Here is a 26,846-nt window from a genome sequence, read left to right as displayed (position 1 = left end):
ATATCGAAATAATAAACACCTTCTAGAGAGCAGCACTTTATGATGTATTGACATATAATTTTAAACTATACAAATCTACGAAAATAATCTTCAATTTTGTGATTTTTATTTAGTATACAATAATAAATATTTATTAATCTGTATTTCGATTATATATGTACTTAGCAAATACATGAAAATGGTAGAAATAATTAAAACTTTAAAAATTTACATACATAAAAAAAATGAATATTAAATTGAAAGGTATTGCTTCATAATTCTTTTCTAACATTTTATTTCAACGGAATCACACGAAACTATGCGTATGAGACGTGCAAAAAGTAAAATGTATTATGTTCTGTTCAAAGGATAACCTCTTTAAATTAGAAAAAGATTCAGAGGATCACTACAGTAGACTGATATTTGTATTTTAAAAATATGTACGTTAATTTATGCACACTTGCATAAATAAATAATGAAGTAATCATTAAAATATGCATATATTTAATGTATGAATGCATACGTATAAACCTACTACACAATATGATAGTGATATAACTCATAAATAGAGAAGCTATCCAAATCGAACATGAAAAAGGCAGAAAAGAAAAGAAAATCGACACTGCTGAGTTTGGTTTAGGACATATTTCTCTTCTTCAAGAGCTGTTTAATCGCAGTCTAAACCAAGGTGAAAACAGGCATTATTGATTTCGCCAAACGAAAAGATTTTGCTGAGAAAAAAGTCTATTATTAAGACGGTTGTGCCATAGATCCCTTGTTAATATCTTAGTTCATATCTTTTCTACTCTCATTTTCTACTCCATAAAATCCAAAGTCTTCTATTTCCTATACTTCTATACTTTCTTCCTTCCAGAATCCAGAATTAGGGTTAAAATAACAACTTCAGGAAGAAATAGCCTAAAAGTTAGGTGATCTTGTTAGTTGATTATCTATTATTGCATCACTTAAATGCATTTCAGGGTTATCATCTATTCCATCAGTAGTTCCCTGTCTGTTTATTCTCCGATTTACGGTAACCTTCGGGATTTTTCTCTTAACTTTAGTACCACCTTGATGTAAACTAAGTTTTGTTCTTGCTTGGATAAGTTACTCGACTCAAGGCTTGCATTGGTTGTTTTGTCTTCTTCATTAATATTCTGTTCATCTAAGTAGGACCCTTTCTAACTTTTTTATATAATATGTTAGATATCTTATTCTGTGAATTATTTTTGATAAGACTGTTTAAATAATTTGTTTTGTTTCCTGCCCTATCAAAACAAAGATCGTGCAATTTTTCAAAGGTGGGACAAATATTAATTCCTATCCCACGTAATATCTTGGATAAATTTTTCGGTGTAAAAAGTTTCTTCTCAGTTAAGAAGTGATTTAAATAATTTTCTTTATTAAAACATGACTTATGAAAATTCCTTAAAATAGAAGTGGCATTATTCCCTGACATAGATAATATATTAGATAAATCACACGGCTTAAAACCTGCCTTAGAGAAATCATCTAAAAGCTGTGTTTTGTTTCCTGCTTCATCAAAACAAGCATCACAAAAATCTTTGAAAGCAGAACAGACATTAGCTCTTGCCCCATGCAATATATTACATAAATTACTCAACGTAAAATTTTCCCTCTCATTTAAGAAATGATTTAAATACTTTTTTGTTTCTCCTATAAAGCAAAAATTATAAAATTCTTCTAAACTATCTGCTGCACCACTCAATATATTGCATAAATCACCTGGTCTGAAACCTGCATTATAGAAACCATCTAAAAGTTCTGTTCTTTCACCTTCATCATCAAAACAAATAGTATGAAATCTCTTCAAAATAAAAGAAGCACGAGCTCCGGCTCCACATAACATACAAGATAAGTTACCTGGCTCAAAATCGGCATTATAGAAGTCATTTAAAAGTTTTGTTTCTTTCCCTTTGTCATTAAAAAAAACACAATGCAATTTTTCAAAAGCATCTTTAGCATTAGCTCCTGATCTACTTAATATACCAGATAAGTTATGTATTGTAAAACCTTTTTTCTTAATAAAATGCTTTAACTGCTGTTTTTTATTTCCCTGTTCATCGCAAAAGGTATTATATAGCTCCTTAAAAGCTTTTGTAGCATTAGCACCTGCTCCACCTAAAATACTGGACATATTAGTTAGATTTATTTTTTCTCTTTCTAGAGTTTTTAAATATTGCGTTTTAATTCCTTCTTCATCAAACCAAAGGTGATATAAGTCTTTGAAAGCTTTTGCAGCACTAGATCCTGCTCCATTCAAAATACTGGATACAGTAGATAGATTTATTCCTTCCTCTTCTAGAGTTTTTAAATATTGTGTTTTATTTCCTTCTTCATCGAACCAAAGATCATATAAATCTTTAAAAGCTTTTGTAGCATTAGCTCCTGCTCCATGCAAAATACTGGATACAGTAGATAGATTTATTCCTTCTTTTTCTAGAGTTTTTAAATGGTGTGTTTTATTCCCTTTTGCATCAAACCAAAGATCATATAAGCCTTTGAAAGCCTTTGCAGCACTAGATCCTGCTCCATGCAAAATACCGGACACATTCGTTAAATTTATTCCTTCTTCTTCTAGAGCTTTTAAATGGTGTGTTTTATTCCCTTTTGCATCAAACCAAAGATCATATAAGTCTTTAAAAGCGTTTGCAGCATTAGCTCCTGCTCCATGCAAAATACCAGACATATTGGTTAAATTTATTCCTTCTTTTTCTAGAGTTTTTAAATATTCTGTTTTATTTCCTTTCTTATCAAACCAAAGGTCATATAAGCCTTTGAAAGCTTTCGCAGCACCAGACCCTGCTTTACTTAAAATACTGGACATATTAGTTAAATTTATCCCTTCTTCTTCTAGGATTTTTAAATATGGTGTTTTATTTCCTTGCTTATCAAACCAAAGGTCATATAAGTCTTTAAAAGCTTTTGTAGCACTAGATCCTGCTCCATGCAAAATACTGGATACAGTAGACAGATTTACTCGTTCTTCTTCTAGAATTTCTAAATATTGTGTTTTATTTCCTTTTTTATCAAACCAAAGATCATATAAGTCTGTAAAAGCTTTTGCAGCATTAGCTCCTACTCCACTTAAAATACTGGACATATTGGTTAAATTTATTCCTTCTTTTTCTAGAGTTTTTAAATATTCTGTTTTATTTCCTTGCTTATCAAACCAAAGGTCATATAAGCCTTTGAAAGCTTTTGCAGCACTAGATCCTGCTTTACTTAAAATACTAGACATATTAGAGAGGTTTATTCCTTCTTTTTCTAGAGTTTTTAAGTATTCTGTTTTATTTCCTTCTTCATCGAACCAAAGATCATATAAGTCTTTGAAAGCTTTTGCAGCATTAGTTCTTGCACCATTCGAAATACTGGACATATTAGATAGATTTATTCCTTCTTTTTCTAGAGTTTCTAAATAGTGTGTTTTACATCCTTTTGCATCGAACCAAAGATCATATAAGTCTTTGAAAGCTTTTGCAGCATTAGTTCTTGCCCCATTCAAAATACTGGACATATTAGATAGATTTATTCCTTCTTTTTCTAGAGTTTTCAAATACTGTGTTTTACGTCCTTTTGCATCAAACCAAAGATCATATAAATTTTTGAAAGCTTGTGCAGCATTAGCTCCTGCTCTACTTAAAATACTGGATACAGTAGATAGATTTATCCCTCTTTTTTCTAGAGTTTTTAAATATTGTGTTTTATTTCCTTCTTCATCAATCCAAAGATCATATAAGTCTGTAAAAGCTTTTGCAGCACTAGATCCTGCTCCGCTTAAAATACTGGATACAGTAGATAGTTTTATTCCTTCTTTTTCTAGAATTTTTAAATATTGTGTTTTATTTCCTTTTGCATCAAACCAAAGATTATATAAGTCTTTGAAGGCTTTTGTAGCATTAGTTCTTGCTTTATCCAAAATACTGGACATACTAGCTAGATTTATTCTATTTCTTTTCAGAACTTCTAGATATTCTTTTCCTTCTCCTTTAATTAAATGATCTAAGAACTCATTAAATGCAGGTGTTCCTTCTTTACCAACTATGCTTTTAGCAAATTTAATTTCTTGATCAATGTTTTTATTTTGAATGTCTTTATAACTAGATCTATTATTTTTTATATCTGCCAAAAGTTTTTCCATTATTCCTTTTGTAATAAGGCCAAATTCATGAGATTCTGACCAACGTAACGCCATCTCATGTAATTCTTCATAATTATATGGAACTTTATTAGACCTATTATTTTTTTCTACCTCATTTTTAATACTACTCTTCAAGTTTTCCTTGTTAAGTTGGTTAAGAGTAATATCATGGCTTTTTCTTTCAAAATTTATGGAAGATATGTTTTTATGTAAAAACATGTCATGTAAGAAGAGCATTAGTAAATTGAACTCATATATAGTTTCAGATATATAATTCGCAAATTTTTTTTGCTTTTCTGTAGCTGTTAAATCACATAACATTTTTTCTTGTAATTTTATATAATCATCTCGAGCTTCACTATTTTTTTTTATTTCATTTTTAATAATGCTGTTCAGTTCTTCTCTATTGGGTTGATTAACTGCAAATACTAATTTATTTAAAAATCTTTCTTTTATTTCTTTCGGAGAAAGTTTTCTTTCTTTTATAACTATTTTCATAGCAGACGAAAATTCTAGTCGCTTTAAAAGTTCTTCTGTTGTTGTTTTATCTTGCAAAAATCGATAAAAATCACTCCCTCTCGTATTATTATTTATGAACAAAAAGTCTTTTAAAATGTCACATTCTTTTATATTTACGTTATCAAATTTAAAAGGATAAAAATGTCTGGATTGCCCTTTTTTAAATTTCTTTTCTTCTGTAAGATCCAAGCCTGAATTAGTATAAATAATAAAGTATTCTATATTATTTATTAAATTATCTGATTTAGAGGTAAGATGTTTAACAAAACTATTAAAGTAATTATTAATAGAAGAACTTCGTTTTTCTTTAGCAAATAATCTAGCATAACTAATATCATTATCTATATAATGTTTGTCTACATTTTCAGTTTGTATATGAATAGACTTCTTCTTGTAATAAAGAACAATATTAAATTTATCAATTTCAAAACCTTCAAATGCTAGTGACAATGAAGGATATTTATGTTCATGCGTAAGCTTTCTAAGTGAGCAAAGCACTGATAAGTCTAATCGATACATAAGTCCAATCAACTGATGAGGAGAATGATTTTTGTATTGACTAATTTGATAAGCATTGTGCAATTCATCAGACGAGTCCTGTCTAGATTTATTTTGTAAATCACTAGGAAATTCTGAACGTAGCCTTTTCGATACTATATTCTCTTCATCTGTAACAGAACGCCTTTGTTTTCTAGAATTTACATCCGTTTCACTATTTCTTTCACCTGAAGTTCTTGAATGAGCACTTTGTTTGTGTGTGGAAGTTTCAGTATTTTTTGATGGTAACATAAAAATCTCTTATTATCACTGGTCATATAGTAACCGGAATAACCAATAAAGCAAGTTATTTTTTTTATGACTAATGATGTTATTTTATTGATGTGTATTTTTATCATTAAATTAATAATACGATCACTTTTGCTTAATTAAAAATAATAACTATTAGAAGATTTTATTTTCAAAATCGGTAGATCTACCTTCCTTTACCACCTTTTTCTTTTTTTATTGAGCATTGCACTACTTTAATCTTGTCAATAATTATCACCTCTCTGCAATTTTTCCTCCTCAACAATCTTGTTGAATGAACTCGTTGTTTCAAATTACTCTTGTTCTATGGCTTCATTAACTGATAAACGTCCTAGTAAAAAATTCTTTCCTATTTCTTCGTTACAATTTTTTAATCACTTCAGCAGACCTTGATTGTTTACTTTTACCCTATTACCCCAACAATATATACATGTATATGATATGAATAATATTATTAGGCAATGGGTATGTAAAGAAGTATTTATATAATAAAAATATAAAAATTTGTAGAGAAACACTAACTACTTTTCTTTTTAACAGCCTATGTACGGAACGCTACGTGATTTTACAAGTTCAAAATATTATTGTGAGATGGAGACACTAGCGGATGGAAGGCGGGTATGTCAGAGGGGGAAGGATTGCTCGTGCTGTTTGATGTAATGTCGTGTTAGTAAGTGATATATGTCGTCTATCCATGTTGTTTAGGACTTACGTTGAGAGTGGTTTATTTGACCTCTAGGAGGTATCTGAGAAACTATGAACCATTGAAAATCCTTTACTACTTAAAGCATAGATTCATATTCAAAATTCATAGATTATAATTGTTATGCCTGTATTTATTATACTACAGAATATATACAAAATACTTTTGTATAGTTGCTGTTACTATATACTAAACTATACTATTATCAATCAAGATGTTTTGGACAAATTTTGTTAAAATAATGTTTATTGTTTTCATGTGTTGCAAATATTTCAATGTTTTATTTTATTTACTGCTGTGTTTCATTGACTTCAGCGATTACATGTTACCAAAGTTCAGCAGTTACAACTTTCCTTTGTGGTATCATTATCTAGTAATTAAAAGTGATTAATGTATTTTTATGTAAATAAAAGTCTATAAACATTTAATTTAGATGAGAGGATTCGTATCGTTTAAGATGCTCTTTAAAAATAATTAATATTAATTTTTTTTATACTTGGCTCTTTTAATTTTGTTGCTTGTCGTACATAAAATGCATATAAAACCCTTTATATTATATAATTTGTTTATTAAGTTTTACATTTAATTTTTCTTTATAATAGTTCATTCCAAATCAAAAGATAAGTGTAAATTTGATCATACAATACATAATATATAATTTCTTTTTCTATTTATATGGTTTCTAATTTCTGTATTTTCTGATTACATGTTAAGTAAATTCATGCTATTGAAGTAAATACATGCGATGAATGAAAATGACATCTACAAAAGTCGAAGGAACTTTCACAAATTCTTTGCAGCAACAATATCCAGTTGCATCTAAACTGCAAACAGAAAATTCCAAAGTTTTGGACACTAGAATCAAAGAGAATTCTAGTGAAACCTCGAGCAGAGATGAAAGTAAAGTCATAAACACAATAGATGTCACTAAAGATGAGAGTGAACTTGCAAAATGTAATACAAGAGAAATGGAGAACGAAGAGGAGGTGATTATCTTAGAAGGGCATAAAGAAGAAATGAAGTGTAACATAGATAAAGTAGAGAGTAGTCAAAGTACAGAAAAGTCAAATGTACTTATCCCTGTACCGAAAAACAATCCTAGAATTAGTAAGAGCACAAGTATGAAAGAAGCATCCATGTTCAGAAGTACAAATAATTTAAAAAGAAAACAACGGAATTTGGTGTGAGTGCAAATAATTTCTGGTTCTTTTTAACAAGATTTACTTGTACCAGTTTAAATATTATTTTTATTTTATAGCTGTTAATACTGTTTCTTTTAGAAAAGCTAATGTTGTTTTAGTGAATTTTTTATCAAGATTGAAACTACACAGAGTTAAAGAACTTAATTGGCTTTGTAGTGTTCAAGATGCAGACTTTCTCGCCGAGGATAATAATTTGAGAAGTAAACGAAAGAAAAGAAGTACGAATGATAGGTTCTGTTGGCGTTGTCATAAAGAATCTGTAGAGGCTCATTGTAGCGCATGTCCCCGATCATGGCATCGCAAATGCATAGGAATGCAATCAACATCTATCCAAAATTGGATATGCGGAGAATGCGCAGCTATTTTGCGAGCAGAAAATGCAGAAACACGTTCCACAGCAATGGCACAATTATCTGTTGATCAGTTGTGCTTATTATTAAAACATGTAGTCGAGAGGATGAGAGAGTATCCTGGTGTGCGTATCAATCTGTTATTTTTTTGCATGTGTTACCCTAGGATAATAATAAGAATGGAATTGTAATTCACCATCTTTGTCACAGTCGGAACCATTTTGGAAACCAGTTGAACTTTCAGAAGCTCCGAATTATATGGATTACGTGGTGAAACCAATGGATTTAAGCCTTTTAGAATCCAACGTGCGTGCGAAACTATACGGCAGTACAGACGCATTCATGGCCGATGCTAAATGGATACAACATAATTGTATTGTATTCAACACATGTATGTAAATTGTAAATTAAGTGAAAGTAATAGATTATTTGAAGACTTGATTTTAAATGCGATAATTGTTTAGGTGGTGGTGTATACACCGACACATCGAAATTAACAAATGCTGCAAAACAGATAATTAAATTGGCGCGTCAAGAAGTATCAGAAATCGAAGCTTGTCCGGATTGTTATGCTCATGGAAGAAATTTACCAAGACCACAACCGTCGTGGTTTATTGAACCTTGCCGCCGTCCACATCCACTGGTATGGGCGAAATTAAAAGGTTTTCCATTTTGGCCAGCAAAGGCAATGCCTCGTATAAATTCTCAAGGTTTTGTGGATGTACGTTTTTTCGGAGAACATGATCGTGCTTGGGTACCACCGCGAGATTTATATTTATATTCCGAGGACCCACCTGTCCCGTTGCCACGTAAAAGGAAATTAGACATGGAAGAATGTGTTCGAGAAATCACGCGACATTGTCGGAAACTTGAGCTCGTGTTTGGTCAGTTTAAGTTTGCACCTCCCAAAGTACAATATAATCCACACGACCCACTGCAGATTAAATTAATGTTACCAAATTACGATCCCCTTCGCTCGAATAATTGTACATTATCGGAATTTTCAACTCCTAAAAAAAAAACATTTCTAAAGAAGCGACTACATGGAAAAACAAAGTCGCAAAGTGATTCGGAGAAAACCGACAATTCTGACACTGAAAATAAAATATCGATAGATTGTAACACGAGTTCCGAATATAAGAAAGACGAAGATAAACTGCTGAAAGTACAAAACCTCGACCAGTCAAATGAAGTTGAATTGACCTCTGTTACAAGCAATGGTTCCAATACTTGTATAAACTCAAGCGAATCTGTGATGAAGGAAGAGAATACGAGCATCGGTAAAAATACATTAACGAATTCGAAAATGATAAACGAAGATAACTCGAAACCTAGTACAAGTAAAACTGCATATGACATAAACGACGGAAATGAGAAGAACGCTTCGAAAAATATTGATTCGAGCGAATCGAACATCGCTATAACGGAACAGAATAACAATACTGGAAAATTAGCGAACGATATCACAAAATCAACAGAAGATTTGCTGAATGAAGGAGTGACGGATTTTGGTAAATACTCAACAGATGAGCTTCAATTGCTTAAGAAGGAATTCTCCCCGTTGAAAGGTCACATTAATAAAGGCGAAGCAAATCAAAGTTATTCAAATTGTTCGCAGAAGAATAATTTGAAAGGGTCGAAAGCTATAGGAAAAGTTTACAAGCCAAAAACCAGAATGGTCGATAAAGTGAATGCCGAGAAGGCTTTAAAATCTTCTGTTAGCGAGGAAAATCAAAGTTTGGTCAAGCAAGCAGACATAATGTCGTCGAAAGGTTCCTTAAAGCATACCGACAGCGATGTTTCAACGTCAGTTACCAACAAAGCTCAAGTTAAAGACGCCGCCGAGAATACACAGATATCTAATCATGGTTTTGCCGATCAATCGGCATTGCTTTTTGCTGTGAACAACGGTACACTCGATTCTGGCACTAAAGTCAGATCCACTGGTAGTTTATCAGTGGTTGAGAAAGAGAAAACCGACGATATTTCGCCGATTCAGCAAAAACAATCGGATGCATCACAAATCTCGCATCAAAAGAAAGAGAGCAAAGCCCGTAAATCACTTCCTAATAAGACTCGTGCTTGTCCGCAACTTATACCTCACTCGTCAACGAGTTTATTGTCGAATTCAATCGATTCTATGGTTTATATTCCAGCTCAGCAGACAGAAAATTGTCAAATCGAATATCAAATGCTTCCTCCAGAAGCAGGACCTATAAGCGCTCGTTTGTACCATGGTGCACAAGATTTGGCTAGAAAAATGGCTCAATTAATGGAGGAGGCATACAAAGAAGCGGCTCGAGGAAATCAAAATTGTGAAAATGCAACGTCTGAGAATCACCAAGCAACAGTTCATTTTTTACGATTACAAATAGAACGTATGAGATGGCAACATCAACAACAACTAACTGAATTGAAACACAATACCGGTATGTCATCTGTATCCTTCTTTATGCTATTTTATTTGTTACATTTATAAAGAGTTGCAAGTTTTCTGTTATAGATCGGGTATTAAGGGAAATGAAAGCAAGTTTGGAAGCCGAAAGATTACGTGCTATCGAAGAAACTCGTAGAGAAGCTGAAGAAGAAAGACTGCGATGTATTGAAGAAATTAAACGTAAACAATGGTGTGCAATGTGTGGTCGTGAAGCATTGTTTTACTGTTGCTGGAATACGGCTTATTGCGACTATCCTTGTCAACAGTCACATTGGCCGACTCATATGAGAACATGCGCCCAAAAACCTTCGTTTACTACTATCGTTACTAGTTCTGCTGCAAATTCGAATCAGCAGCAGGTGATGCCACGACTTATGATAAATACTCAACATGTGACGTCAAATATATGGAGGGCCTAGAGTGCATCCGTGTAAGTCCTTAAAACCGAAGTCACAATTTTCAAGTATAAATTTTTATTTCAGACTTTTTCGTAATACCCTAACACCTTGATACTATTATTCCATCTCCATCGCCTTCGCATTTTGTGTTTACATGTAAGTATTATAGTTACAATGTTACACAAAATAGTACTTTGTACAACAGTTTTTGTAATGTAAAAATGCAATCGACAAAAATAATAAAGAATATTTATTCATGGAGTCTATATATATATATATTTACATATGTATATATATAGTATTACATACATATATATATATATATAGTATTTCCAACATTTCGCTACCATTGCAACTGGCATCACCAGGGGTCCGTGGATTCACTACTAATACTGATGACTCAGCGAAACGTTGGGAAATCTTTCCTAATGGACACGGTTTACACCCGGAAACTTTGAACACGCATCACAGTATATCTGGTCGTGAAAGCCTCAAACAAATCATATGATATCTGTGTTACAAAGAGACATTGACTGTCATACTGTATGTGGTTTGTTCTAATGTACTTACAGCACCGTTCATAAATATTTGATGATTAACGTATGGAAATATTAGGTTGCGTTATGCTTTAAAAATTTTACTAATGAATAGATGAAAATTATTTATTGTTTCATTCATTTGCATATCTACTCAATAATGTAACAATAAGTTTCTTTAATATTTCTTTCTGAATTTACTCTAATTCGCAGTAAGCAGACAATGCACGAGATCACCTGAAATCATTATATTCAAGTATTTTCATCCAATTAATTTTTATTGAATCTTGATTCTGTTATTGCCTTTTTACTCATCGTGATAAGTGTTACGTATTATTTGTATCATTATTACTTTTATATTAGGCGAGTATCGTGATAAAAGTTATTACATTGGATAGTTTACTTCAAATATGTTTACATATGTATTTCGAATAAAATGACGGTAGTCAAATATTTATGGTCTATAGTATATTTGTTTCGTTCTCGCTTTGGGATCGTGCCAGACATAAGTAGTTTTTAATATTCGAACCTCCATGTTATTCCACTACATAAAGTAGATCCACTATATAAAAGAATTTTTTCTTACACATATCATTTGACGTGTACACATGCACGCTACACGTAAATAATTAATTGTAATTTATAAACCAGCACAACTTACAATGTATTAAATAGAGTAAATTTTTAATAGATGTTAGTTTTCATTAGTTTCTGACACGCAGTGAATGAACAATAGTGTAAATTTACTTTGAATTTAATTACCCATATAAAAATTCCAAAGTATGTATATATCAGTCTAACTGTTAGATGTTAATTTTATACTTTATAAAGTAGTACTTTAGTTTTATATAGATCGCTTTATTTTTTTGTCACAGTTACATTTTTATTTAGCTTTTTTGCTTTTAATTTTTCTCATGTAAAATTCAAGTTCTTTTCCTTCGAGGATGTAACCATCAGCACGACCGCATTGTCCAGGCCTACTTGCAATACAAGCTGAAAAATCAAATTTTCGTTGTAAGTACTATAATAAAAGATGAGTATAATTAAACGTGTACTGTACAATAAGAAGATATTAAATTGAAAATAGGAACACGGGAAATTATTAGAACATAGTCAGTAACAGACCAGAAAAATAATATATGGCAGATTCTGTAAATTCTTATAAATATCTTACAGTCATTACAGTACAACAGTACTATTACAGTGAATATAAAACATAGCCTACCAAGAACACGTCCTGTTGCAAATTGTTCTTCCAAGGCGGGTTCTACTTTGGCAAATCGCTGTCTCGATTTGTATTTAGCTTCGGATTTCTTTGAACGTTTTTTATTTAGAACTTCTTCTTCTGCTTCAGTCTGTATGCATTCATTTCTTTTTATTAAAATATTTTATTTGTAAAGACACCAAAAAAGAAATACCAATTACATACCAATTTTGCCCCTCTTTTTCGGCCAAGTGGCAACACATAATGGCTTTCGTACCATTGTCTAAATGGTGTTGCATCAATTGTGACAATTGCATTCTTCACTAAGGTCTTTGTTCTTACCAACTCATTGTTTGATGCATTATAAACAACATCAATGATACGTGTCTTTCTTGTGGTACATTCAGAACCCCATGAGAAATTTCCTGTGTCCAATCGAAGTGCTCTGTATTTTTTGTTACCACCTCGTGTACGTACCTAATTTAAAAAAAAAAAGAGGAAGCATCTATAGAAGTTGAAGTTGCTTAAAAACAAATAAATCTCATCACATTTTGTTTTATTCAGTACGCTGTAGGATTTATGTCACCACACATTTCTGAGTAGGTAAAGGTATTCATCATTTGAAAATTCAATAATAAGATATTATTTTTCAAGGATAAGAAGTGTTAATAAAGAATAATTTTTGAACATACCGTGTGAATGCGTTGGGCTCCGAGCTTAGTGTTTGCGGCTGGACGTCCTAACTCGAACTTCCTCTTCTTCCGGATGGGTTTTCTTTTACCTCCAGTTGCTCGCCTTTTGTGCCAATGATCACGAGAAATGCCTATAACAAAACAATCTCTTTTTAAGAAGAATAACAAATACGATATTGTAGAGAAGAGTGACAAAACGCAGAACGAAACCGATAACAAATAAATTTTAAATGAATTTTAAAGCTTTCCCAAGTAATATATCAATCAACTGAAGAAGCAAGCGTCTTTATAACTTAATGACAATAGCGTATTAATAATTTTTAATCAAAAAACGTGGATCGAAAACGATAAAAACACGATCTCTATAAAATCGAATGTCTCACCCATCCTGCCTGAAATATAAATGGAAGCTCGAAGGTACTACTTCCGGTGTTGTAAGAAAATGCAAACGCCCTCTCGTATCGGTAAACAGAAACACAGGTCATGAAAAATTGAATAATCAGTGATTATACAGTTTATATTGTCCGTTTGTCACTCAATGGATAGGCTGAGGAATGCAGGTCTAATTGATCAGTTTTCATCTGTTCTAATCTCATTCTGAATACTAATTTGCTATTCGTCAGTACTGTTACTAGTAACCAATCAAAACTATAAACAAAATACCGTTGTCGTCCCAGAGCTGTTTCCATGTGCAGAATAAATATTTCACGTTGTTCACGCAAAAGTCCTGAAAGGAATGTGAATCGTATTGGTCAGCTTTAATTTTTTCTCATCTCATTTTCGATACTAATTTGCTATTCGTTAATACGGTTACACATAACCAATCAAAATCATAAACAAAATCCCTAGCGAGAGACCCCCTCTTATTCTTGTGCCGAAATGGTAGATTTTTCAAACAACGGACAATATACAATCTGTGGCAGCTCTTTAAGTAGGGGTAGTGGGGGAACGCTGTTTTCGAATACTAGCACGAGGCGAGTAAGTTAAACACCTGATTTAAAAAATCATCGAGATAGAGGATTAGCGCTGAATATAAACCAGTGAGGATGATAAAAAAAATAACATTCACAATTTCCGAGCGTCTCCCTAAACCTCGCAAATTTTATGAAGGAACAGGAGTAATACTCTTTTTCGTAAGGAACCGTTGCTTCTGGTGAAATTATATTGTTTATGCTTTAATACTAGCTGTTATCACTGGAAATTCAAAATGGTGGCTGTTGATGAACGATTTATGTCGGATATCCGGATTTTAAAGTAAAAATAGTATCAATAGGTGATTCAATTTACCATAATTATGAAAATTCGATTGAAAAGTGTGTCTCCTGTCGAAAAACTCTGATGGTGTATCAGGATTATATGTAAAAAATAAAAAATAATACTATTGGGACGTCCTATATATACTACTTTAAGAAGTAGAATTCGAGCATTACAAATCATTAAAAAATTAAGAAAAATGGAAAGCGTGCAGTTGAACAACGTTACAGACACAGTTGAATCGGAGGTCGAATCGAGTAATATTGAAGGAGAAATGGAAAATTCAGTAACAGAAATCACTAATTTAAACATTATGTCTCGGCTGAGTCTGACAACGAACGATGAGTACGAAGAACCACGTACAAATGGTATGGCTCGTCAAGGTCATATTAATGAAGAAGGTATGAGAAATTGGTATTTAAATGTTATTATTTTTGCAGGAGGTATTTATAAGACGTAATTATTATTAAATATTACATGAACAAGTCAAAAGTAGTTTCTTTATGAAGTTTTTGAAGTTTGCATATTTACATGATCAAGGTTTAATTATAGATGTAACACGAATTGTATTCCTATTAACTTATTCTTATAATATTCTTCTGTATGTGTTTAGAGGAAGCAAAAACGTTGTCTCCGGAAAATAGTGACAATAACATTCAATACGTTAGCTACACAAGTGAATTGCAAATGCCCCATATTATGCACTTGATACAAAAGGATTTAAGCGAACCATATTCCATTTACACATATAGATACTTTATTTATAATTGGCCTAAATTATGTTTTTTGGTATGTATACTTGTCGAAATATTAAACTTGTTAGAAAGATGTTAGTATGGAAAGTTGTTTTTTTCGCATCTATACATTTTCTAAGATAAGTGATTCACCTTGATGCAAGAAGAAAGTGTAAGAACTTTTAGCCAGTTTTCGTTGGATTCCTTTGTCTTGCAGGTGTAGAATTTACAGAAAATTCTTACTTTTTGTTCATCAAGGCGATGCATGGTGACAAGTGTATCGGTGCCATTGTCTGCAAGTTGGATATCCATAGAGAGGTAATAAAACGTGGATACATTGCTATGTTAGCTGTTGACGTGAAATATCGAAAACGGAAAGTTGGATCAAATTTGGTAAGGAGAGCGATACAAGCAATGATGGAAGATAATGCAGACGAGGTAGTTTTGGAAACTGAGATCACTAATCGTCCAGCGCTACGTTTGTACGAAAATTTAGGCTTTGTACGTGATAAACGATTATTTCGGTATTACCTAAATGGTGTGGATGCTCTGCGATTAAAATTGTGGCTTAGATGAAATTCGCTTGTATATTTATATCAATAAACATTTTAATAATTTTAACATTGAACAAAAGAGAAAACAAAGAAAGGTAGGGAGGAGCTAGAGTAACTAAAAGAGGGGTGTGTATGCGTGGGTGCGTGTGTGAGTGAGGGAGAGAGCGAGAGAGCGAGTGTAAGTGTGCTAATGTTAGAGGGAGGTCCATGCAATTGTACGCGCACAATACATTTGCAACACGAGTAATTTAGAAAGTATACTTAATAATTCAGATTCCTTTGTTAGAATGATTCGTTTTACATTATTCATACCTTAAACGTAAACGTCGTCAGATCATAAAAATACGATTGATTTTGTTTATCCTTAGTAATTATTACAGAATTTATTAAAGAACATTTCCTTTGATATTAGTCTATCATTCATAGTTGATTACAGATTATGACGATAAATTAGTGAAATTATCGCATATTTTCATTGCTTTACAAGAACGTAAGTTTTGATGCGATGTAACAGTCAAATGCACGTGTACATATACGCAAACACTGTAATCAACTCGAATATAAACCTAATTTCAGAAACTCGACTAAAATGTTTAAGTACTAATATTTATATATATGCGTTTGTATATATTAACAAAATATCAACAGATATTTATTGTATCGGTTACATGCGTATTTTTAATCATGTTATGATGATGATAATCGGGCGTGTGTCAAGTAAAGATATGTGTACATACCAGAATATGGACACGAATACGGACATAAACACGAGTCATTGAGACTCGGAAGTGAACAGGAAAGAAAGAAAGAGAGTTATTGTTTACCGAATAAAGATGTTTTGAAGAGAATACGTCGCACACGTAGTCGTATTCATTGCTGTTAAAGTACATATTGTATTTATCTTTGTATAAAAGAAAGGCGGATTTCAATCTGCTATGTAACTATTCAAATGTGTAAAAATGTTAATAAAAATACCAACATGTTTTTAGATTCGTTCATTTCTTCTTTCCTTCGTGATGAATTTGAAATGAAAATGTAAATGTTTAGAAGAAAAGGAGTATCGAATTTCTAAATCAGGAATTCTTATGATTCGTATCGATCAATTTTTCTGTCTTGGAAATGTACTAATTGTGGTTTATTTTTATTCCCTCTGTTCTAGTCAGTATCCCATTCTTTCTCCCCCTGGCACATTTATCTCTAGACCAGCGTCTCGTTCCTTCCGTGGTAGACTCGGGTTACCGCAATCATTTGCCAGGATAATGAGCAGTTATTGTAGAACTGAAATCGGAGCCGGACCGAAGGGGAAAAAAGTCGCCCTCGGGAATGCTCGATGATTCTTGCGAGATTGTTATCATATCTACAACATTCATTGGTTTCTCGAGTGATTTTTATTACTTTTTTCCACTTTCTTGCACTTTTTCGCAGGGTAAATAAATTCGAAGCACGAACGAGAAAAGTATCAATCCGTCCATCGTTCAGATCTTTGATGAATCATACCAGGAATCTAGAACAGGTATTATTTGATATTTTCGATTGACAATGACTGGTTACAATTTTTCTCAATAGGAGAGTCATGAATGCAAAGGCTTCTGTAACTGTAACACAGCCGACGCGAAATACCATCAAGGCGTATACTTTTGCTTATACGAATACTAAGCTAAAGGAATAACGAATAATGAATGATGAACGAGAAATCATAAAAATGAAAAAAAAAAACGGATGAGGTTACTAAAAGTAATGGCAAAAATAATTTTGACGTTTATTTAGCGTCAATCATTTCTATCACAGAAGACATAAATTTTCATGATAAATAAATAGTGTGTACATTATTTCCAATCAATATCGAGTTGTCCTATTTTGACGATATCGGAATGAAGCGAAGCAACAACGAAGTGGCTGAAAGGTAGACAAAAAACAGTTTTAGGACAGGATCGTGAAATGGCACAATGTTAAAGTGCAAACGGTGATAAAGGATGATAGCGTACGATAGTGGACGATAATGGACATAAAACGTGATGTCAGTGAAAGCAACTCAACAAGCTAATAATAATGTACATGCATAGATATGCATATACATACATGTACCGTAGTATGTACGCGTATTGCATATATACGTATGCGTACTACGCATTATGTAGATGTAAATAATTGGTGCGGACGACAAAGCAGCAGGGACCGTTAAAAAAATATTCGAAACGGATGAACAGTCGATCACGATTTAAACAATACTTTAAGAATAACGGTATGTTATTTTAGTCTTTCTGGTGACAGTGCGCCTCGTGCAAAATAAAATTGTTGCGGGAGAAAATATCCTTTTGTTTACTTACAATTAGTAAGCCTAACATTAGCATTTACTCTTTTATTTTATACAAAATATGGAATATATAAAATGATTCGCAGTTCATCCCCGAATCGACATTCGCGTCATTTTGAGTCAATCAAGAAAACGATTCTATCGATTAAACCGTGCCTCACATAAGAATAATCGGTTCTGATAAGCTTCTGCTTGCCGATTACCATGATTTTTGTCGTTGAAACTAAATAAAAAACTTGAGGTTCGTAATCTGTTGGTGACAACACGAGGCAATTTTTGTATCTCCAACACCTCCACCGAAAGTCCATCGACCAACAACTAACAGATAACATAATCGGTTTTGAGAAGGGATACCCTTACAGTTTACTCGAACCGATAAGAACAGGCTGTTTTAACGGAAAAAAATATTGTAAATGTATTCCTCCCGTTAATTTATGTACAAACACGTGTAGGTACATGTATTTATTTATATAAAAGGAAAGGAATGAAATGAAAACTGAAGCTATGCAAGACATGGAATAACTAAAGAAAGAGGAATGATAAAACAGAATGAAAAATTGAAAAGTGCGTATCAAAAGGGTACTGTATCGAATAGAATACTGTAGCGTACATAGATAGCATCGGTGTATAGGGCAAAATTAGAGAGAAAGAACGGCATCGCTTACCGAAAAATTATATTGCCTGTATTCAACAGGGTGTCACAGTTTCTTCTTCGAACTCTCTGGATACGTTAGTAGCGATTTCACCGAAAATGATTAATTCGCAACCCTCCTGAATGGGTTCTTTGCTTCGAGTCTGACTCGTTAGCAACGATTCCTGAAAGGTGTTGTTACCATTACAGGTTTTATCGTTCCCAAATCCTTCGGCGCTTCTTGGACTGTGCCCGTCAACGGTTCTCGGAAAAAATGGAAGTACCTTAGAAACAATGATGATAAATGAAACTTGCGATACATTTTCTGTTGAGATGCAGATGCAAAACGTGAAACGATGAAAGGAAAAAGGAAAAGAAGGAAGTATGAAAGGTGGAAGAGAAGAAGAAGAAGAGGAAGAAGAAGAAGAGGAAGAAGAAGAAGGAAAAGAAAAAAATAGAAAGGGAAAGGAAAGGGAAGAAAAGTAAGAGAGAGATTTGCGAGAAGAACTAAGAAATTGTAATTGAAATGAAAAAGTGCAACCGATGGTCCGACGACGATAAGTTCGTACTTGTTTAAACTCTTTGCGAAAGTTATCGTTGAGCCAAGCGTAAAGAAACGGATTGTAGCAGGTGCTGCTCATTGCAAGACAATGCGTCATAAAAAAGCAAAGTCTGTAGTAGGTCCAATCGTCGGCCAGTGAATAAAAGTCGTCGACGACGTTGACAATGTTCAGCGGTAACCAAGAAATACCGAATATTGTGACCATGGCTATCAACATTCGATTCGTTCGTTTCTTTCTTTCTCTGTCAGCTTTCTCTTTCTTATCGGATTTGGCACCGGGTTTCGATCTGGCTCGATCCCTTAGTTTGATCGAAACACGAGTATAACAAAAAGCGATCACTAAGAAGGGTAAGAGGAATTGAAGCATCGAAGTAACGGAGCTAAAGATTTTGCGAAATCTTTCGCTCGGCCAGTGCTCTTCGCAATATGTGTGCGGTTCTTCCAGGTGCATGTAAAGCCCGTACGGCAGAGTGACCAGCAGAGCCACTGTCCAAATGCCAAAGATCACGGCTAGACAAACTTCGATTTTCATACGAGGCTGCAACGGGTATATGATTACCATGAATCTGTCGATCGCGATACTTGTCAAGGTCAGTGTGCTCGTGTACACGCTGACACCTTGAGCGTACGGGACCAAATGACAAAGGGTTCTGCCGAATACCCAACTGCCAAGAAACGTGTAAAGAGGCGTGAACGGTACCGCGAGAACACAGAGTAACACGTCACTCAGTGCTAAATTTGTGATGAATAGATTCGTTACGGTCTGCATTTGACGACTTCGCGCTACCACGAAACACACTAACGCGTTACCGAACACTCCCGAAATAAAGATGCTCGCGTAAAGAATAGAAAAAATAATTTGCACCATAGGGTTGGATATCACGTCGCCCTCGACGCTTGAACGACTCGAATTACCCTCGTTCCAGTTTGTCTCCTCATACACATTTGCCATCGCGTTCATTGTTGATTTATATCGTTTTCGTTTTCGTTTTTTACAGGAAACGATTGATCATTCTTCCTCGCATGCTTTGTCGTTGACAAACTGTGAGCGCAAATTACATTTTTGCGACTGTCTTGATTTCAGGAAAACGAATAGACGGAAGACGCGCGCCGAAACTGATCGTGGGACGCGACGCGACGCGACGCGACGCAACGCGATCGTCTCTCGTCTCGCGCATCCCATGAAAGCTACCCCTTTTTCCTACTAACTAGTCTTTTCCTCCGAATTGGTTCCATCGAATCGAACGAGCTATCTTAAAAATAGGAAAATCTGCTATGTCTCGAGGTTAACCGGTTGAAAACAATCTCCAGAAATAGAACCAATCTGCGCACTCGTGACTCGTCCGCTACCTCTTTTTTCCATCAGGAATGCGTCAACTACAGTCGCTATGCGAAAGAATTCTTCTAGTTGCCTCGTGATCTCGTACGACTCGTAAAATTTGAAATTTGAAATTTCACGAATCGATCGCTCAGAAGAATATATACGCGCGCGACGCGCGTACAAGATGCGCAACCGTTAAATTCGATTTCAAGCCACCTGTTGAAATCTTTGTTCGATCATCCGTCATGATCGCTCAATGTCTCGTGATTCGCGCCGGAAAAGGAAAAAGCATACAAAAGAGACAAAGAAGATAAAGAAGAAGAGGAGAGACGACGATGATAATAATAAAAACACAATTCGACGCAATCTTTTTTCGAAAAATGAATCGCATCGGGAGTACATAAAAGCAAATTTCCGATAAACGATGCATGTAATCACTCTCGAGTCGAACAAGAATATCACGTAATAGTCTTAAATCCTCTTCGGACGATACTCGGAAACTCGATATGTCCGTTTTCAAACATTTTTAAACATTTTTTTCTGTAGATCTTCAATGTTTTACCGAACAAGCGAAAAGAGGGTGGTTAAGCGCAAACGGAAACGTAGAAAGCAAAGATACGCGCGACATTATGCGAAACGCAACGACAAAATATAACGAAACGCATTCACCGCCGGCCTTTTCTATCGACGACTGAGAATGAAAAATCGCTGGTGAAGTGAACCGGTCGTGTGCCACCGTTCCTTCGCGCAGGCGTTTACAATACACCATATGTCCGGACTCTAGAGTCTAGACCAACGGTGGGCAAATGCGACCCTTAGATAAGTTAAGTGCGGCTCCCATTGAAATCCGATTTTATTTTTATTATTTCATATTTTTTTTTCATTGCACAACAACTTTAATGTGACAGATATTTTTATAAAATTTAACATATAAAATACGGTGTAGCTCTTGACAATCTATAAAAACCGACATACGACTATTTCATTGACCTCATACGTGCCCACTCCTGGTCTAGACTATATTTTTCTCTTGGCTCCCCTATATTTCACAGCTTTCTTTTTTCTTTGTATCACGTGTCGTCACGTCTATTCCCCCTCTTACTCACGATTAATCATCTTATATATTTGGTATATGTTCTGTCGTCGCGTGTCATATGCATTCTCCTCTTCTCTATAGGAAGAAGTCGAAATTATAAAATAAAGTAATTTATTAAATCGTTTATCCGCCTGATTCTCGTGATAAATCATAGAGTGTAAAGCATTTCCATTACCTCATTGTACAGCTAAGCAACGTTTTTGTCGCTATTCTATCTATATAGATGTATACGTAATACCTTGTTATCAACGCATCTCTATTATCAACTATTTCTTATTCGTGTTTACCTGCCTTATGTATGTGTATTTTTGAACATATGTACAATCATTTGAATCGAAACATAAATACATCCTTATGCAAGTGTTTCAAAAATTGTTCATTGCACCTGTACACTTAAATGTTTTCCTTCATTTGCACGACTCTTCCTTCTTCCCGAATACTTTTTTTTTCTCACACACATCTCTTCATATTGAATAATCCCAGTCTCATTGAAAAGCTGGTAGCACTTTATAACGGTGTGGTCGAATCAATTTTTGTTGCGTTTGCTTGATTTTTCTTATTTTCTTATTTTCTTATCGATTGATTAAATCTTTCATTGGAATTTCTACAATGCTCAATATATAATATACGGTATATACAGTGTGCAGTATACAATATGCAATTTATAGTATACAGCGTACAGTATATGCAACGATTCGCCAAAAATATATATGATGCGCATGTGTGTATCGTTGAAATAACAGTCGGAAAATCGATGACCGTATAAAAATATCAAACTCGTGAAGAAGAACGCGTCTGTTTCCTTGAATTTGACCCGCATCTCAGGCTTCATGATTACCGTATCCCGATTGCATATGCGCATTCATTTTGATATACAACCAACGTCGCATGACATTCTCATTATACAATATTCTATAATCTTCAGGACGATTCACCTTCCACAAAAGTTGTGCATTTATTGTGAATTATAACAGTGCACGGCATGTACGATTCCGTGCAGATTTGAAATCAATTAATTCAGAAAATTGTTTTGCCCTGAAAATTTATGTGTTACAATTATGATATTCGATTCGATGCGATGCGATGCGATGCACACGTTGCGATGCAATGCGGTGCGATGTGATGCAAACGCTGCGATGAATTTAACACTAAAGCTACCAGATAGATCAAAATGAGGTATTTTTGATTTCTTTTTCTTTTTCAATTATTGAGAAGAGACAAGCGTTTCTGAGAGAAATTACCAAGTAACTTGATTTGATGTTGTGCGAACTAAAATATATGTTAATAAAAATCTCAATAAATACACTCTTATGATGTCTCCAGAAAAATAAAAGGAAGTCAATTTGACTGCTTGGTAGTTCTAGTGTTAAAGGCATTTAAACAAACATTGGAACAGATCGCTAACAGTTACATTATAGGAAATATATAAAGAAAAACGAAAGCATGTTTTGTTATAGTTTTGACAATCAATTGGTCATACAAAAAGGAAAAAACAGGTCTCGAAGTATAAGTTATTTTCATGATAATTAAAATTTTCAAGTATTTTTCTATTTACAATACTATTTCATACACTCCTCTAACTTGTTCAAAATTCTTGCTGTAAAGACCGAAGCCCCTTCGAGTTCCATTTTTCTCAATTCGTTTAATCGGTTACTCTAACTTTCATTCGTTACGTGATCGCAAAATGTTCAAAATACGCTTTGAATTAATAAACAACAGCTTTATCGCTTTCATTCAATACGCGCTATTATACAGTTTACTTACTAGTTTTTAATCATTTCTTTGCTATTATAAAAATTTTGTACGAAGGCATGAAATTTTCGAAAACTTTTTACAAACTACATACTTCAAATGTCTTCGTACAAATAATTCGTAATTCTTTGAATGCCATAAGTTCAAATTTCCTCTAACACACCAGACCATATCATATCATACTATACCATGTCATACCGAATCATAACATACCCTATCATACCATATCATACCATATCATACCATATCATACCATATCATATCACATCATATTACACTATAATATGCCAAATCATACACTGTAGTTTACTATTGTTATTCACTTACTTATTTCACTGTTTGGTACACGGAATATGTAATATTTAATAATCAAATTAAATAAGAAACGTTGTGATACGATTCAACAACAAATCTTGTTTTCCTTATTTATATGTGTGAATTGTAAATGACGCGCACGTTCCAATCTTGTAAATACAAATTAAACTATTCATTATCTGCAGTAGTCATTCAATTACTGCATTAATTGTGGTAGCAGATAACATTCTCATTTAAATTATTTTTCTCAATCTATATGTCGCAATGTTGATGAAATGTAATTTTTAGATCCACAAGAATCAACAATATCTGGTGTAACACTGTAATCGTTCAAATACATACAACAAAGAAGGCATAATCCACTAAAATAAATTAATTGCTGCTGGTTTTTTTTGTTTCTGAAACAAACAGCGTGTACTGTTATATGTATCTACAATTAACCTTTTTATTATTACAACGAGACTTTTAGAAAAATAAGAACAATCGTGTCTAAAGATCTGTTATGTTATTAATGTTTTACAGAAACGGAAGGAATACAAATGAATTTGAATTTCTAAAACAACAGAGGAACATTTACCATTTAATTGAATAGTGGAAGATGAAGTAACAGATCCCCTACGCAGAACAAACAATTCTAATAAAAAAGTAAAACATAATTATTTTATATTATTATATACACCATCCGTTTCCTTTCTACCAGAAAAAATTAATCAATTTTTCGTGTCTAAACAATCGTAATTATTTCAGGTATTATTTTGTTGTTTCATTTCCAATGCGCATTCTTGGTACAGAACTAATGTGGATAGAAGCCAAAAAATGGTTTCGTTAAAACATGCAAAAGAACCACACGGTTCTTTGCGCCTTTAATCTCTAGTCTTTAATCTCCAATCTTTGTTTAACAATCGTGAGAGAATCAGAAACATACAAAATACAAATCAGTTTTATGCGAAAACGGTCAAATGAAAAAGAATAAACTTGATTCGACGAGGAGAACGTAAAATTCTTCGGTTGTTAAACACTGATTGTTAAGCTTCTTTATTTAAAATATTATAATTCGCGTTGCAAACGCATTGCGCTAACGAGTCTTCGCAAACTATTATAACTAAATAGATAATGTCTCTTTGATCAATTTTTTCATTGTGTTACCCATTGTTGTACTCGATGGACTAGACGTTGTAAAGGATAATTTAAACAAATATGGTTGAATATCTGGATACGATGTATCAAAGATCAGATCCAATTCGGCTTGGTTCGGCATTTTAGGGAGATAATCGTGTCGATTCATTACTTCCGTTATATATAGAATCTTATCCGTTAAAAGATCGCCAACCTTTTCCCTGCATATCTGTCTCTCATGCTCTGTTGCTAATTTTATAAGTTCCAAACGTACAGTCCATACTTCCCACGGTATGCATTCTGGTTGAAAAGGCCAACGATTTTTCTTCTTTTGAAAGAATTCCAGGGATATCTGGCCAGAACCTGGACTATCGGTAGAACGTAAGGCTTCAGAAAAGCCTGATATTTCGCGTTTCAAAGTTTGATCCAGGTGTACCGAGGAACAACAAACATAAGTAAAATCAATAAAGTCACAGTCGACATCTTGGTATCCGACTGTACCTACTGAATAGCTGCCTTCTTGTTTGTACTTAAATTTACCAAGACTCCGATGAAAAAGAACACTATGAAAAATACTTGCAACTGCTTCATCCACTTGTCTGCCCTCCATACTTAATTCGAATAATTGAGTTCTGGCATTCATGGTGATTCCTATACAGAAAAATCCAATAATATTTCATTTATATCATTTGAAATAAGTAAATATTATTTAACAAGATAATATTGAATAGAAATATTAAGAACACAAGATGTGAAATCTAACAGATATTTTAAATAATTTTGAAGGTCTATATATCAAACTGATATTAATGAATTATACGAATTATTTATTCAATAAATATAACTAGCTGAAAAAGGAAAGAATACATTTTAAATTAAAAAGCAGTTAAAAATACTTTGTAAGCATTAAAGTCATTATGAATGTTTGCATGATAAGGATATACTATAGTATCCAGGAATAAATAATAATGTGGATGATGATGATGATGATGATGATGATGATGATGATGATGATGATGATGATGGTAATGATGATGATGATGATGATGATGGTGGTGGTGGTGGTGGTGGTGGTGGTGGTGGTGGTGATAATGATGATGATGGTGATAATGTTGATGATGATGATGATGATGATGGTTGTGGTGGTAGTGATGACGATGATGATATTTGATAGTGGTGATGCTGGTAATGATGATGGTGATGATGACAACGATGACAACGATGATGAAGACAATGACAATACTGTTAATGATGAGGATGACAATAATGACGATGATAATGATAAAACCTTTTATAATAATATAGACCGTGATAAAATATCTAATAAGATTATTTTGAATCGCGTTAAGTATCATTCGGTACAGTAATGGGAAAAATTATATTCGACTTTAATACGTTAAATATAAACAAGAAATTTAAATGAGAAAAAAAGAAAAATGTAATTGCGTCGATCAATTCTAACCTCATACAAGTAGTAGATACGACGATTATCACTGGAGACTCGTTGCAATACTGAACGATATTTGGTCATCTTTTAATCGTAGAAAATTGTCCAGTACTTCGAAAATACAATTAAATGATCGATGAGTAACGTCATAGAAGTAGAATTTGTTAGATTCTTTAAAAACTTTGGAAGTAGAATATTCGACATGTACGTTTTACTTTGAAATTACATGAACATTTATGAATGCAACTTCTCGCTTCTTCGAACACTTTGTTCACACTTTCATGTACAGCAATTAAGGAAATGTTAAACTTTTGAGAAATAAGTGTTGCTTGAATTTTTTAGAGCAACTTACTTCTCCTTTCGTTTCTCTTGCTTTGACAGACGTGTTTTAATTTTCTCGCTTCTCGTGGAAAATACTCCAAAAGAGTTCGATTTCCAGTCGCTCGATGATTATCATCGGTAGCGTACCCATGAATCTGATTAATTTTTCCATTAAGAATTTCTTTTCCTTGAATACCTACAGTATCATATCCACCACTGTTACAACACCGCTGCCACTGCCACCACTCTACACACAAACTATTTTACCGTTGAAACTCATCCGTCATCGTGGCAATTTATGCTTTTCTATTTTTCATAGGATGCATTTCACTTTATTTTAACCTTCTACGAAAAAACTCGCAGATCTTGGTTGTTCGTCACGTAAAAATATTATATCAATCTCAACTCGTACACACTATAGAAAAGGTTCGTCTGTAAAC

General features: G+C 33.5%; 5 protein-coding genes and 1 long non-coding RNA gene across 22 annotated transcripts; 3 read left to right on the top strand and 3 right to left on the bottom strand.

Moving 5' to 3' along the window:
• The first annotated feature begins 521 nt into the window (after window positions 1-521).
• On the top strand, window positions 522-11,546 carry Zmynd8 (Zinc finger MYND-type containing 8). Of its 12 annotated transcripts, XR_012998172.1 has the most exons (9): window positions 5,779-5,932; window positions 6,008-6,209; window positions 6,885-7,353; window positions 7,529-7,847; window positions 7,933-8,113; window positions 8,187-10,151; window positions 10,226-10,518; window positions 10,642-10,713; window positions 10,885-11,546. XR_012998172.1 is itself a non-coding variant. In XM_076365646.1 (8 exons), the coding sequence occupies exons 4-8, from the start codon at window positions 6,920-6,922 to the stop codon at window positions 10,576-10,578; spliced, it is 3,252 nt and encodes a 1,083-aa protein (XP_076221761.1). In that variant the 5' UTR covers window positions 5,779-5,932; window positions 6,008-6,137; window positions 6,773-6,792; window positions 6,879-6,919; the 3' UTR covers window positions 10,579-11,546. The 12 variants fall into 12 exon arrangements, 10 of the variants coding, with proteins under 10 accessions (XP_031835257.2, XP_031835260.2, XP_031835258.2 ...); XR_004235205.2 differs by having other exon boundaries at window positions 10,226-10,713; XM_076365646.1 differs by adding an exon at window positions 6,773-6,792 and having other exon boundaries at window positions 6,008-6,137; window positions 6,879-7,353; window positions 10,226-11,546.
• A 384-nt stretch (window positions 11,547-11,930) lies between these two features.
• Window positions 11,931-13,447, bottom strand: RpS8 (ribosomal protein S8). The gene is made up of 5 exons (XM_076365665.1): window positions 13,373-13,447; window positions 12,990-13,120; window positions 12,523-12,774; window positions 12,319-12,448; window positions 11,931-12,086 (listed from the first exon to the last, which is right to left on the bottom strand). Exons 1-5 carry the CDS (start codon window positions 13,374-13,376, stop codon window positions 11,977-11,979), a joined length of 627 nt encoding a protein of 208 aa, XP_076221780.1. The 5' UTR covers window positions 13,377-13,447; the 3' UTR covers window positions 11,931-11,976.
• Window positions 13,448-13,893: 446 nt separating this feature from the next.
• LOC116428159 (N-alpha-acetyltransferase 30) lies at window positions 13,894-16,521 on the top strand. The gene is made up of 3 exons (XM_031979427.2): window positions 13,894-14,644; window positions 14,857-15,032; window positions 15,236-16,521. Exons 1-3 carry the CDS (start codon window positions 14,443-14,445, stop codon window positions 15,551-15,553), a joined length of 696 nt encoding a protein of 231 aa, XP_031835287.1. The 5' UTR covers window positions 13,894-14,442; the 3' UTR covers window positions 15,554-16,521.
• LOC116428157 (prolactin-releasing peptide receptor) lies at window positions 15,235-21,042 on the bottom strand. Of its 4 annotated transcripts, none has more exons than XM_076365659.1 (3): window positions 20,922-21,042; window positions 18,511-20,080; window positions 15,235-17,035 (listed from the first exon to the last, which is right to left on the bottom strand). In XM_076365659.1, the coding sequence occupies exon 2, from the start codon at window positions 19,997-19,999 to the stop codon at window positions 18,533-18,535; it is 1,467 nt and encodes a 488-aa protein (XP_076221774.1). In that variant the 5' UTR covers window positions 20,000-20,080; window positions 20,922-21,042; the 3' UTR covers window positions 15,235-17,035; window positions 18,511-18,532. The 4 variants fall into 4 exon arrangements, with proteins under 4 accessions (XP_076221774.1, XP_076221775.1, XP_076221776.1 ...); XM_076365660.1 differs by lacking the exon at window positions 20,922-21,042 and having other exon boundaries at window positions 18,511-18,661; window positions 18,761-19,999; XM_076365661.1 differs by lacking the exon at window positions 20,922-21,042 and having other exon boundaries at window positions 18,511-18,760; window positions 19,046-19,999.
• On the top strand, window positions 17,657-22,756 carry LOC116428164 (uncharacterized). The gene is made up of 2 exons (XR_012998173.1): window positions 17,657-17,773; window positions 18,687-22,756. It is a non-coding gene; the product is annotated as an uncharacterized LOC116428164 (long non-coding RNA).
• Window positions 21,550-26,589, bottom strand: Atg101 (autophagy-related protein 101). Of its 3 annotated transcripts, none has more exons than XM_031979429.2 (3): window positions 26,438-26,589; window positions 26,101-26,196; window positions 21,550-25,289 (listed from the first exon to the last, which is right to left on the bottom strand). In XM_031979429.2, exon 3 carries the CDS (start codon window positions 25,279-25,281, stop codon window positions 24,625-24,627), a length of 657 nt encoding a protein of 218 aa, XP_031835289.1. In that variant the 5' UTR covers window positions 25,282-25,289; window positions 26,101-26,196; window positions 26,438-26,589; the 3' UTR covers window positions 21,550-24,624. The 3 variants fall into 3 exon arrangements, with proteins under 3 accessions (XP_031835289.1, XP_076221779.1, XP_031835288.1); XM_076365664.1 differs by lacking the exon at window positions 26,438-26,589 and having other exon boundaries at window positions 21,550-25,037; window positions 25,140-25,289; window positions 26,101-26,250; XM_031979428.2 differs by lacking the exon at window positions 26,101-26,196 and having other exon boundaries at window positions 26,438-26,581.
• Between the last annotated feature and the right edge of the window lie 257 nt (window positions 26,590-26,846).

Source organism: Nomia melanderi, chromosome 3, assembly GCF_051020985.1.
Source record: "Nomia melanderi isolate GNS246 chromosome 3, iyNomMela1, whole genome shotgun sequence".
NCBI lineage: Eukaryota > Metazoa > Arthropoda > Insecta > Hymenoptera > Halictidae > Nomia > Nomia melanderi.
This window is presented reverse-complemented; position numbering and strand designations above follow the sequence as displayed.

Bases quoted from the DNA above. Each gene is read 5' to 3' on its own strand.
- Zmynd8 (XM_031979397.2), top strand. From the start codon at position 6,920: ATGAAAATGACATCTACAAAAGTCGAAGGAACTTTCACAAATTCTTTG. The intron at 7,354-7,528 runs GTGAGTGCAAAT...TTGGCTTTGTAG, and splicing joins AGAAAACAACGGAATTTGGT to TGTTCAAGATGCAGACTTTC. The intron at 7,848-7,932 runs GTGCGTATCAAT...TCTTTGTCACAG, and splicing joins GGATGAGAGAGTATCCTGGT to TCGGAACCATTTTGGAAACC.
- RpS8 (XM_076365665.1), bottom strand. The intron at 12,449-12,522 runs GTATGTAATTGG...GAATGCATACAG, and splicing joins GAAAAAGAGGGGCAAAATTG to ACTGAAGCAGAAGAAGAAGT. The intron at 12,087-12,318 runs GTAGGCTATGTT...TTGATTTTTCAG, and splicing joins TGCAACAGGACGTGTTCTTG to CTTGTATTGCAAGTAGGCCT.
- LOC116428159 (XM_031979427.2), top strand. From the start codon at position 14,443: ATGGAAAGCGTGCAGTTGAACAACGTTACAGACACAGTTGAATCGGAG. The intron at 14,645-14,856 runs GTATGAGAAATT...GTATGTGTTTAG, and splicing joins AGGTCATATTAATGAAGAAG to AGGAAGCAAAAACGTTGTCT. The intron at 15,033-15,235 runs GTATGTATACTT...TTGTTCATCAAG, and splicing joins GGCCTAAATTATGTTTTTTG to GCGATGCATGGTGACAAGTG.
- LOC116428157 (XM_076365659.1), bottom strand. From the start codon at position 19,999: ATGAACGCGATGGCAAATGTGTATGAGGAGACAAACTGGAACGAGGGT.
- Atg101 (XM_031979429.2), bottom strand. From the start codon at position 25,281: ATGAATGCCAGAACTCAATTATTCGAATTAAGTATGGAGGGCAGACAA.